The sequence below is a fragment of the Denticeps clupeoides genome, chromosome 19, assembly GCF_900700375.1.
Source record: "Denticeps clupeoides chromosome 19, fDenClu1.1, whole genome shotgun sequence".
In the NCBI taxonomy this organism is placed as follows: Eukaryota; Metazoa; Chordata; class Actinopteri; order Clupeiformes; family Denticipitidae; genus Denticeps; species Denticeps clupeoides.
In genome coordinates, this window is record NC_041725.1 from 9,142,827 (window position 1) to 9,155,837 (window position 13,011).

A 13,011-nucleotide genomic window follows, 5' to 3' on the forward strand; every position below is an offset into this window, starting at 1 on the left:
AACACTGTTTAAAAAATCGAATTTCTAAATTAATCACACTAAGCAGAAGAATCTGATTGAATATAACATCTATTCAGACTATCCACAGTTTTCAACAGTTTTCAAGTTCGATAAACTCACCATCACTGTCGATATTTCACGATTGACTGTTTTGCATGTTTTAATATGTATGTAAGTACATTTAATTGGGTTTAGAAATAAAGAGAACAATTTATTGTTTATTCAAAGTAGTGAAACATCAGATCAAAACAGGACAAACTTTTTATTTGTATCTTTATAGAGACTTGGAAGGCATTTTGCCCATTAAGTGTTTTTTAGTATTTAATTCAGGCTTGAAAATTATGATATAACACTTGGGTGCAAAAATACAAAACAACAGGCCAAAGCTTGATGCTAAAATAGCAAAAATCTCTACAGCTACAGTGAACTTGCCAGGCGAGCTGACATAAGCTGGGATAAAGGTGATCCAGACAGCACAGAATATCAGCATGCTGAATGTGATGAATTTGGCCTCATTAAAGTTATCAGGCAGCTTACGAGCCAGAAAAGCCAAAACAAAGCACAAGACAGCCAGGAGGCCAATATAACCCAACACGGCCCAGAACCCAACTGCTGAACCCACATTGCACTCTAGAATTATTTTCTCTTTATAAAGATATACATTCTTGTATGGGAAAGGAGGAGATATAGTTAACCAAAGCACACAAATAATGACCTGTATGAGTGTCAGAATTAGGACGCTGAGTCTCTGTTGTGTAGGCCCGAACCATTTCATGACATTACTGCCTGGAAGTGTAGCCCTGAAGGCCATTAACACAACTAGAGTTTTCCCCAGAACACAGGAGATACAGAGGACAAAAGTAATGCCAAATGCAGTGTGACGCAGTTTGCAGGACCATTCAGATGGCTGACCAATGAATGTCAAGGAGCAAAGAAAACATAATTTTAGAGATAGGAGGAGCAGAAAACTTAGTTCTGAATTATTTGCCTTTACTATGGGAGTGTCCTTGCACATCATAAACAGAAAACCGGAAAATATGGTCAAAGCAACACCAAAAAGTGAGCAAAGCACTAAAACCATACCTAATGCATCAGTAAAAACAAGAAATTCAACCATTTTAAGGACACATTTGTCTTTAGCCGCATTTGACCAGTAATCTTCAGGACATGGTTCACAGTTATTAGAGTCTGCAACAGAAATGGGGCCATCACAGTTAAACATGTATTCTTTTCATTGATGCCAAGAGGAACCCTTGAAGGAGATTGCAATGTCTGATTTACCTGTGGTATTACTGACCTCCCCCTCAGCACATGGAATACAATCATAGCAGCAAACTGGTCTTCCTTTCTGTGGTGCTTTTCTGGTGCCTGGAGCACAACTCTCACTGCATACTGACACAGGTACCTATTGTTTAGATCAGAAGTTAGAGAATATTACAGAATATATCCATAGCTCATGTAAGCAAATGCAAATGCAATTATTATACAATATTTCATAGACATATTCTCTCTACCTGGGATGTTCCTCCAGCCCAAACTATGGTATCTGGTCTGAGGGTCAAGTGCTGCTCAGCCGGTAAGGATGCATCATAATTCCCGACCGCCTGAAACTGCACATTCCCATCTGGCCCAAGCTGCCAGTTTACCACCTCATATCTGGCAGGTGTAGCACCGGAATTGTCAAACCATACATGCTCTTCATTCTTTGTCATGAAATTCACTCTTTTAAGAGACTCAGCCACCTATTTAAAAGAAATAACACATTTTTGGAGCAGGCGAAAGCACCTAGTCTTAATTCTGAATGAATAATTTTATTTTTGACTAGACACTAGAACATATTTAGTAAAATACTAGAAAGGTTAATAAACAAAACTATGGAATCCCTAGCAGTAATAAATTATAAAAGTTTGTTTTTTAATTTATTACGTGATACCTGCCAGGAATCGAAGAGCAAATCTTGGTCACATCCATGTTGTTGTGTACATTTCAGTAAACTGTGTACAGAGTGTGCTATTGCATAAACTGCCTTATAGACATTGCCTGAATATCGCAGTTCTGGCACATCTTTGTTATAATGTCTGAAATCCATCAGGTCCTTGCTGCATGAACTTTGAATTTCTGTCACGTTCATTTGTGCACAGTCCACTGCGCTTTCCCAAAACTCTTTAACAACATAATCAGCGAATCCGCTTAAGTTGGCTTTTCCACCAGAAAAACCAAGTGACCCACCCAAGACCCTATAGCTTGCTGGAGTTGCCAGAGTTTTTGCTGTGACCCAGCCATCGACACCTATGATTTGGAGGCCCGTGATATTTTGAAGGCTCAGTTGCTCTATAAGTTGAATCATCTCTAACCCAGTAAGAAATGCAACAATCACTTTGGCGGTTCCTCTTTTGATAACATTCATCACTTTTAGGAGTTTTTCTGGCTCTGTTCTGTGAAACTTCTCTGAATATTCAACACAGATGCCTTCTTCCTGGGCGGCTTTCAGAAATATGGCCATCCCACTATTTCCGTAGTCACTGTCGGTCCTCACTGCTCCTACCCAGGACCAGCCAAAGTACTTCACAAGGTGGGCTAGTGCCCTGCTCTGGTAGTAATCACTACCAATGGTTCTGAAGAAGTAGGGAAACTCTCTCCTATTACTCAGGCATTCACAAGTTGCCCAGTGACTTATCTATACAAAAAGAATGGAATAGAATTGAATCAGCCTGAACAAATATGTTAATTAACAGTGAGTGTCTTGGAATTACCAGAGGGATTTTAAAGGGCCCAGTTATTCTTGCCAAAACAATACTTAAGGAAGACTCAGACTCCCCTATAACAGCATGAACTAAAGATTTCCCAGTGCAGTTGTTTTCTCCTGCATCCTCATCACCGTTGATCATGGCCATCGCTGCACTCACAGATTTAAGAATGGTGGCACATGTGTCATAGATCCTGTAACCAATGGAAACATTTGGAAGCAAATTATGACTTCTGTTGATTTCATCGATGGCAAAAATCAGTGTCTGAGCAAAGCGGAATGCTCTGAGGTTCACACTGTGGAAATATAAATTAGAAATTTAGAAACAATATACTTAATTCATAAAATGTTTTATCGCCAAAAAGGTTTTACATTTACTGGTTTCTGAGATGTTACAGACCTTGAGCAAACCACAGACTGAGGCTTGTGAGTAAAAGTCACTGGTGGTTGAGAGAATTTAGTATGAATGGAGAAAACTCCTCCGATGATCACGTCCCCTTCTTTTGATAGCAGAGGGAATTCTGGACTGCCCATCATTTGACAAGCAGGCTTCTCCGCCTGTGCTACAAATGTACAAAGCAGAACCAGTGCACACAGAAACATCATGGAGACCTCCTTTTGCCAGTGAAACGTTTTCGTTTTATATATAGACCAGTGCACACCTTCTTCATGTAATATTCAAAACAGAGCAAGTCACAAAGAGGCCAGATTGTCCCAAATGGTTGAAACAGAACTTTCTAGGGAATTCTGAATTCTTATTAATTTATTAAACATTTATTACAATTGAAAAACTATTGATCAACACAAACATCTGTGATGTTCTACATGAAAAGTATGCCTAGCAAAGTTAATATTATTAAAAATGACTCATTCATATAATAAAGTATTTCATTTTTATGGGTATATTTTAAAGAGATTTTGTTTTTGCATTTAGACTCTATTGTAAATTTACTTTTTTTCCCCAAAAAGTCCCCCAAACCTATCCATAAATACAGGAGGAAAAGGTTCTTGTGTCTTTTTGAGACAATCCTACTGGTGAGATACAGTACTGTACAAGTTTTTTTGAAGGTGTAAAAATACTTTCAAAAATCAAAATAATAAATCTTTATTTTTAGCAGTTTAGCACAATTAACAAACAAATTATAAAGCATTCTTACTTTTAATCATCTTCACTCATTCTTAAAACATTTGTACAGTACTGTATATGCTTTGTGACATATGGTTGCCTGGTTGACCTCATGAATATGTTACATACCATGAAATATGAAGCTTAAAGTTGAAGAAGTAAGTCAAATGTAGACAAACATTTACCATAATTCACACAAATGTTTGGTTTGTTTAGGGCAAGCCTTATGGTGCAGAGAATGCATCCTTTTCCAGCACTGCTAATCACAGATGAAGAGCAAATGCCAGGTTCTTTAGGCATTCCAACAATTCTCTTAAGATGTCCCCATGGTCTCCATTCCATGCATTTGTCTGGTCTGACTAATTTTTGACATCATTTTGCATGCCAGTTTTCTTTTCTGTTAGACCAAATTTTAAAAACATTTGCCCACTTTTGATGTTTCAAACATAAACATTTTATTTGATTATTTAGATGAAATAATATTACGTACATACATTTATGGAGGTGTATGAAAGGTAAGGGAAATGTAGTTACAATTTGTCTGACAGATAAAACATAACATTAAGCTTTATTAGACAGTACTACAAGGTAATATTAAAAAGTGATACATAAACTGTAGCTTACCTGCTGAATATAAGCCTACCAGTCTGAAGAATTTAATTAGTTCCTTTAAAGAGATTTGGAAGGCATTTTCCCCATTAAATGTTTCTTAGTATTTAATTCTGGTTTGAAAATGATAATATAACACTTGGGAGCAAATATACAAAATAACAAGCCAAAGCTTGAGGCTAAAATAGCAAATATCTCCACAGCTACAGTGAACTTGCCAGGAGAGCTGACATAAGCTGGTATAAAGGTGATCCAGACAGCACAGAATATCAGCATGCTGAATGTGATGAATTTAGCCTCATTAAAGTTATCAGGCAGCTTACGAGCCAGAAAAGCCAAAACAAAGCACAAGACAGCCAGGAGGCCAATATAACCCAACACGGCCCAGAACCCAACTGCTGAACCCACATTGCACTCTAGAATTATTTTCTCTTTATAAAGATATATATTCTTGTATGGGAAAGGAGGAGATATAGTTAACCAAAGCACACAAATAATGACCTGTATGAGTGTCAGAATAAGGACACTGAGTCTCTGTTGTGTAGGCCCGAACCATTTCATCATATTATTGCCTGGAAGTGTTGCCCTGAAGGCCATTAACACAACTAGAGTTTTCCCCAGAACGCACGAGATACAGAGGACAAAAGTAATGCCAAATGCAGTGTGACGCAGTTTGCAGGACCACTCAGATGGCTGACCAATGAAAGTCAAGGAGCAAAGGAAACATAATTTTAGAGATAGGAGGAGCAGAAAACTTAGTTCTGAATTGTTTGCCTTTACTATGGGAGTGTCCTTGTTCATCATAAACAATACAATTGCAAATATGGTCAAACAAACACCAAAAAGTGAACAAAGCACTAACACTATACCTAGTTCCTCAGTGAAAATAAGAAATTCAACAGCCTTTAGGACACATTCGTCTTTAACTGCATTTGACCAGAAATCTTCCGAACAGGGTTCACAGTTATTAGAGTCTGCAATGGAATCGGGAATCAGGATTAAATGTGCTGCCCTGTAAAAATAACAGACTGCACGCATGTAATTTGAACAGGTGTAAGAGGATACATAGTGAAACCAAAGAAAGTTTCTGTGGACCCTTAAAGACTTCTAGTTTACCTGTCATGTTACTGACCTCCCCATCTGCACATGGAATGCAGTCGTAGCAGCAGACAGGCTTTCCTTTCTGTTGGGCCTTTCTGGTTCCCGGAGGACAGCTTTCACTGCATACAGATACAGGCACCTAGCATTTTGAAGATCAGTCCATGCTATTTCAATAAAGCAGGCAAAATATTTTCGTTTAGTGTTGTCTTGTACATGGTTGAGTCTTCATTGTACCTGAGTTTTGCCACCAGCCCAAATCATGGCATCTTGCCTGAGGGTCAGGCGATGTGCCACTGGCAAAGATACATCATAGTTTCCTACTGCCTTAAACTGAATTTTCCCATCTGGGCCAAGCTGCCAGTTTACCACCTCATATCTGGCAGGTGTAGCACCAGTACTGTCAAACCATACATGCTCTTCATTCATAGTGGTGAAATTCACCTTTTTGAGAGACTGAGCGATCTATTGGTGGGGAAAACATATGCACAAATATGTGATCAGATATTGTTGAAAACATATCTATGTAAATTAATCTTTCTCCAAAATACCATTCAGATTACAAACTTGTCACTGTACCTGCCAGGCATCAAAGGTGAGATCTCTGTCACATCCGTGATGTGGTGTACACCTCAGTAATCTGTGCACAGAGTGTGCTACTGCATAAACTGCTTTATAGACATTGCTTGAATATCTCAATTCTGGTATATCTTCATTATAATTTTTGAAATTTAGGAAATCTTGATGTGCACTACACGCCTGTTCACTTCCTGTTGTATTTGTCTGTTCACAGTGGAATGCAGTTTCCCAAAATGTGTTCATGGCATAATCTTCAAAACCACTGATGTTGGCTTTTGACGCGGCAAAGCCAAGCGACCCACCCAAGATCCTGTAGCTTGCTGGAGTTGCTATGGTTTTTGATGAGATCCAGGCATCAACACCAATTATTTGGAGGCCTGTGATGTTGTGTGTGTTGAGTTGCTGTGTAAGCTCAATCAAATCTAAACCTCCAAGAAATGCAACCAGCACTTTGGCCGTGCCCGTTCTGATAACGTTTAAGACCTTTAAGTTTTTTTCCGGTTCAGCTTTAAGAAACTTCTCTGAATATTCAACACAGATGCCTTCCTCCTGGGCGGCTTTCAGAAATATTGCCATCCCATTATTTCCGTAGTCACTGTCACTCCTCAATGCTCCAACCCAGGACCAGCCAAAGTACTTCACAAGGTGGGCCAGTGCTCTGCTCTGGTGGTAATCACTAGCAATAGTTCTGAAGAAGTAGGGAAACTGGTTCCTGTTACTCAGACAATCACATGTTGCCCAGTAACTGATCTATTTAAAAAGTTGGTGTAATAACAATTATTCTTATAAGTTATTATAAATGGCAGATGTAGTAATGTCATCTTAAATATTACCTGGGGAATTCTGAAAGGTCCAGTTGTTCTTGCTAAAACTATAGTTGAGGAGGAGTCTGATTCTCCGATAATGGCATGAACTAATGACTTTCCAGAACAGTTCTGTTCTGCTGTGGGCTCATCACCACTCATCAGGGCCATCGATACACCCACAGAAACAAGAAAAGAGCCACAACCATCATATATTCTGTAACCAATGGAAATGTTTGGCAGCAATGCATCACTTTTGTTGATTTCTTCAATGGCAAAAACCATGGTTTGAACAAAGCGGAAAGCTCTAAGGTTTGCACTGCAAAAATATGAATGAAACAATCATGAACAGCAGATGCACATAACAACATTACATCAAACATAAAAAAAAAATCTTCATAGCAGACCTGAAGCAGATCAAAGGCTGAGGTTTTTCAGTAAAAGATGTTGGCAGTTGTGAGGTTTTGGTATGAAGGGCGAAAACTCCTCCGATGCTCACATCTCCTTCCTTTGATAACAAAGGGAGCTCTGGAATCCCCATGACCTGGCAAAAAGGCTTCTCCGCCTGTACTACAAAACCACAGAACAGGACCAACACGTAGAGACGCATCATTGAGACCTGTCCCTACCCGACTTAATATTTTCTTGGGAGTGGTTATCTCATGTTATATAGATTGTGCACCAAGCGTTATTTAACAAGAGCAAATAATTAAGAGGCCACATGCGCCACAATGATCTCAGTAGACCTTCCTAGGGAATTTGAGTATTTTGTAAATAGAAATCAGCAATAACATTTTGACAACCCATCTAATATTGATTAAGGTCACACCGAACACAACATGCACATACAAGTTTAGAACAAAACAGCAAGTTGCCCTCAACACACCACACGTGCAACGGTGGTTTTCCAGACTCCCAGTAAGACGATAATGTCGTGTTGTAGATCTCTGAGCACCTCCATTCTCGCTTTGTGTGTGTGTTTTGAAGGAGCAGAATGAACACTAGCTCACTTCCATGATTTCATTGTATTGCTCGCACCAAAATGTGTCACGGCTTGCAGCGGTCAAAGTTAAAATTTTAAGTTTGACAACGGTGTGTGCACAAGTCTGCAGAGTGATGCCCGCAATCTATAGAAAACAGGCTGGCTTTATCACCACACATGCATCAATGAGCCTTCAGCTCACCCATGGCCTTGTAGCCCTCTCCTTTCTGGAATTATTTTTTATCAGACCTGACAAGTGCTGCACTTTTAGATGCCATGGTCCAGCTATCTATTATCACATTTTGGCCCTTGTTGGTCCTCAAATTCTCAAATCCTCAGAAATAACCAGAAACCAATTTCATCAGTATATCAGTTGAATGTGCAATATATGTTTACCTGGCTAAAATGCATTTTGTGGTTGCCAAAAATATCCAGTTTGTTACCATTGAATACGTGCGATGTAAAATTGAAAAATCTATGTTTATTATTGCTAATCAATGTTATTCACATCACCATAGTTCATTCTCTTCACCATGACTACATTAAACATGAGAGCATTTATTGATTATCTGTTCTTTTTTTGTCCCTCGTGCCTGTTTGTTTCTGTTTCAATAAATGTCCTTATATTGAAAATGTCCTGCTTTTGCTCGTTACAGTCTGTGGCAGCCTACGAAAATGCGAAAACTACGAGACGCAAAAGCAAGCTTAAACTGAGGAGGATGAAGCCAGGGAGTTTGTCTTGTATCTTTCCGGTAGTTTTCAGTTCTTCTTTTGCTTCCTTTTCTGGCCCTCGTATCTGTTTTGTTTCTGATTTAGATTGCTGTCCTGCTTTTGCATCTCCTTTCCCTTCAAACCCCAAGTTAAAACCCCAGCCTCTTTCTTCACTTCACTTCACTTCACTTCCTTGCGGTTAAGGAAGAGGCCCCGTAATCAGAAGGTTACATGCAGAGGACACATTTTACTGTGTGCACCGTGTGCTGTGCTTCTGTGTAGCATAATGACAATCACTTCACTTGTGACATTACCTAAACTAAACTGAGTGTATCTACTTTGATTTAATGACTATAATGAAAACTATCTCTCATGAGACGTATTATTGAACTCCTAATTTAAGTCTTATGTTCAGCAATGTCACATTTTTCCAAAATAAAAGGCATTTATTTGTATCATAATTTGTATCACATTCAAGTATCATAAATGCCACAAAATTTCAATATTTTGTATTATTTGATAATGGTGACAGAAATACATACATTTTGAGCATACAGTTTATTGAGTTAACTACATTTTACAAACAACTGTTGAATATAAGCATGCCCTCTATAAATATTTCATTTCTGCCTTTAGAGAGACTTTGAAGGCATTTTCCCCATTAAATGTTTCTTTGTATTTAATTCTGGTTTGAGAATTATAATATAACACTTGGGAGCAAATATACAAAATAACAAGCCAAAGCTTGAGGCTAAAATAGCAAATATTTCCACAGCTACAGTGAACTTGCCAGGGGAGCTGACATAAGCTGGTATAAAGGTGATCCAGACAGCACAGAATATCAGCATGCTGAATGTGATGAATTTGGCCTCATTAAAGTTATCAGGCAGCTTACGAGCCAGAAAAGCCAAAACAAAGCACAAGACAGCCAGGAGGCCAATATAACCCAACACGGCCCAGAACCCAACTGCTGAACCCACGCTGCACTCTAGAATTATCTTTTCTTTATAAAGCTGCAAATTCTTGTAGGGGAAGGGGGGTGCCGTTGTTAACCAAATCACACATATGATGACCTGAATGAGTGTCAGGGCCAGAACACTGAGTCTCTGTTGTGTAGGCCCAAACCATTTCATGACATTACTGCCTGGAAGTGTAGCCCTGAAGGCCATTAACACAACTAGAGTTTTCCCCAGAACACAGGAGATACAGAGGACAAATGTGATCCCAAATGCAGTGTGACGCAGCATACAGGACCATTCAGATGGTTGGCCAATGAAAGTAAGAGAGCAAAGAAAACATAATTTTAGAGAGAAAAGGAGTAAAAAACTCAATTCTGAATTATTAGCTTTTACGATTGGGGTGTCTCTTTTAATCATAAACAGAACAGCAACAAGAACAGTTAAAAAAACCCCAAACAATGAAAAAAATACTAACACTATCCCCATAACCTCGGTAAACAATAGAAATTCAACAAGCTTTAATACACATTTATTTCTCTCAGCGTTTGACCAATATTCTCCTGGACACACTTCACAGTTATTAGAATCTGCAAGAAAATTGTGATGGTCACCATTAGACACTCCTGTCATTTATGCAGAGCAGAGCTCAGACATTGCATCCTGAACAGCTGTAGGAGGATGCACAGAGATGCACATGCAAACTTCCTTTGAAGGTTAAAGGTCTCTGATTTACCTGTTAGGTTACTGATTTCTCCATCTGCGCATGCTACACAGTCATAGCAGCAAATTGGTTTTCCTTTCTGTGGGGCCTTCCTGGTGCCTGGGGGGCAGCTGTTACTGCACACAGACAAAGGAACCTGTGTGGCACAATGTTGGTCCTTTTTTATTGCTGCTTGAATCATTCATAACACTAGGATTCCAATTTTGCAAATTATGTGATTAATGTTGTTGAGTGTACCTGTGTTTTTCCACCAGCCCAGACTATGATTTCTGGTCTGAGGTTAAAGCGTTGGCCAGCGGGTAAGGATGCGTCATAGAATCCTACAGGTTTGAACTGCACATCCCCGTCTGGCCCAAGCTGCCAGTTTACCACCTCATACATGGCTGCTGCTGCACCTGTACTGTCAAACCACACCTGGTCCCCCGTTCTTGCTGTGAAATTGACCTTTTTAAGAAACTCCACAACCTTTAAAACAACAGAAAGTTAATGTAGATGTGCAGTTGGGGGATCATAAGCTGGTGACCTGTCTTTTGATTCTGCTTTAACTTTTAAAAGTGCTATATACCTCCCAGGGTTCGATTTTCCAGTCTTTGTCACATCCATGAGGTGATGTACATCTTAAGAAGCTGTTTATTGCATGTGCCACTGCATAAATGGCTTTGTATATGTTGCTTGAATACCTTAGTTCTGGCACGTCCTCATTGTCATCTTTAAACTCAAGCAGGTCTTGGTGTTCGTTGCAGAGATTCTGATCCCCGAAAATGTTTAGCTTAATTGCTGGACATTCTGGACGGAAGGCTGTTTCCCAAAATTCACCTACCACATAATTAGCAAAGCCATCCAGGCTGGCTTTACTCACAGCAAAGCCAAGTGAACCACCCAATATGCTGTAACTTGTTGGAGTTAACAGACTGTTTGCAGTAATCCAGGCCTCCACCCCAATCATTTGGAGGCCTGTGATATTCTGAAGGCTCATCTGAAACAGCAAATTATCCATTTCCACGTGGGCTAGAAATGCAACTACCACTTTGGCGGTTCCTCTTTTTATGACATCCACCACTTTTAGGAGTTTTTCTGGCTCTGTTCTGTCAAACTTCTCTGAATATTCAACACAGATGCCTTCTTCCTGGGCAGCTTTCAGAAAAATGGCCATCCCGTTGTTTCCATAGTCACTGTCACTTCTCACTGCTCCTACCCAGGACCAACCAAAGTACTTCACCAGTGCTCTGCTCTGGTAGTAGTCACTACCAATGGTTCTGAAGAACGATGGGAACTCTTTCCTACTACTAAGACATTCACAAGTAGCAGAGTGACTGATCTATCATAAAGGACGCACAAAAAGAATGAATCGCTGTTATTGTGAGTGCCTGACAATGAATTTTGACAAAATGTTAAATCAGCCATAACACAACAATGGATACATTTTGACATTTTACCACAGGGATTTTAAAGGGTCCCGTTGTTCTTGAGAGCACTATGGTTGCGGAAGACTCTGACATGCCTATAATGGCATGGACTGCTGACTGCTTGGAACAGATTTCCCCCACAGTGAGCTCGTCACCATTCATCAAGGCCATTGCTGCCCTCATAGAAGTGAGAGAGGAGCCACAGTTGTCATAGATCCTATATCCGATGGAGATATTTGGAAGCAAAGTGTCACTTTTGTTGATTTCTTCTATTGCAAAAATCATGGTCTGAGCAAAGCGGAATTCTCTAAGGTTCACACTGGAAATACATGATAAGGCAAGATTAATATTTAAAACTAAGGAACACTTTAATTTTGCTTAGCAATGCAAATAAATCTTTGAAACAGACCTGGAGCAAATTGGAGGTTGCGGTGTTTCTGTAAAATTTGTCGGTGGTTCTGTGATTTTGCTATGAATGGAGAAAGCACCTCCAATGATCACGTCTCCTTCTTTTGACAGCAGTGGAAATGCTGGAGCTCCGATTATTTGGCACACAGGCTTCTCTGCCTTAGCCATAATGGCACAGAGAAGAAGTGCCATGTGGAAAGGCATATCAAAGACTTAAGCTGTCCTGATCAGAGTTCCTTTGTTTGAGTTGATGTCTTCATTATATACTTACCTGTCCTGTCTATCCCAGAACCACATGCCTAACAAAAAGTGGGCTGGACTTTCACAACAGGCAATGAAATGAATGGTTTTAAACACATTTGCATGTATGTTAGTATAGATAGTAGTATTAATGTTTTTTTTTTTATTGATTTTTTTTCTAAATAAACAAACATCATTTTTTAAATAAACATAGAATACAGGCCAAAAGTTTGGACACAACTTTTTATCTTTATTTTCATGACCATTTACATTGGTAGATTCTCACTGAAGGTATATAAAGTTATGCACTTAACAAAAAATGGGAGAACTTGCCTCCACAGTCACCGGACCTGAACCCAATCGAGATGGTTTGGGGTGAGCTGGACCGCAGAGTGAAGGCAAAGGGGCCAACAAGTGCTAAACACCTCTGGGAACTCCTTCAAGACTGTTGGAAAACCATTTCAGGTGACGACCTCTTGAAGCTCATGGAGAGAACGCCAAGAGTGTACAAAGCAGTAATCAGAGCAAAGGGCGGCTATTTTGAAGAAACTAGAATATAAAACATGACATGATTTCAGTTATTTCACCTTTTTTTGTTAAGTACATAACTCCACATGTCTTCA

General features: G+C 39.5%; 3 protein-coding genes across 4 annotated transcripts; all 3 read right to left on the reverse strand.

Moving 5' to 3' along the window:
• Nucleotides 1-274: 274 nt before the first annotated feature.
• LOC114769041 (extracellular calcium-sensing receptor-like) lies at nucleotides 275-3,348 on the reverse strand. The gene is made up of 6 exons (XM_028961719.1): nucleotides 3,147-3,348; nucleotides 2,754-3,042; nucleotides 1,934-2,677; nucleotides 1,515-1,742; nucleotides 1,282-1,405; nucleotides 275-1,188 (listed from the first exon to the last, which is right to left on the reverse strand). The coding sequence occupies exons 1-6, from the start codon at nucleotides 3,281-3,283 to the stop codon at nucleotides 275-277; spliced, it is 2,436 nt and encodes an 811-aa protein (XP_028817552.1). The 5' UTR covers nucleotides 3,284-3,348.
• A 1,103-nt stretch (nucleotides 3,349-4,451) lies between these two features.
• On the reverse strand, nucleotides 4,452-7,574 carry LOC114769057 (extracellular calcium-sensing receptor-like). The gene is made up of 6 exons (XM_028961751.1): nucleotides 7,369-7,574; nucleotides 6,992-7,280; nucleotides 6,159-6,908; nucleotides 5,817-6,044; nucleotides 5,598-5,721; nucleotides 4,452-5,455 (listed from the first exon to the last, which is right to left on the reverse strand). The coding sequence occupies exons 1-6, from the start codon at nucleotides 7,572-7,574 to the stop codon at nucleotides 4,542-4,544; spliced, it is 2,511 nt and encodes an 836-aa protein (XP_028817584.1). The 3' UTR covers nucleotides 4,452-4,541.
• Nucleotides 7,575-9,286: 1,712 nt separating this feature from the next.
• Nucleotides 9,287-12,366, reverse strand: LOC114768932 (extracellular calcium-sensing receptor-like). 2 transcript variants are annotated; one of them, XM_028961459.1, is made up of 6 exons: nucleotides 12,150-12,366; nucleotides 11,771-11,957; nucleotides 10,900-11,652; nucleotides 10,572-10,799; nucleotides 10,347-10,470; nucleotides 9,287-10,200 (listed from the first exon to the last, which is right to left on the reverse strand). In XM_028961459.1, exons 1-6 carry the CDS (start codon nucleotides 12,350-12,352, stop codon nucleotides 9,287-9,289), a joined length of 2,409 nt encoding a protein of 802 aa, XP_028817292.1. In that variant the 5' UTR covers nucleotides 12,353-12,366. The 2 variants fall into 2 exon arrangements, with proteins under 2 accessions (XP_028817292.1, XP_028817291.1); XM_028961458.1 differs by having other exon boundaries at nucleotides 11,771-12,059.
• Nucleotides 12,367-13,011: the final 645 nt, after the last annotated feature.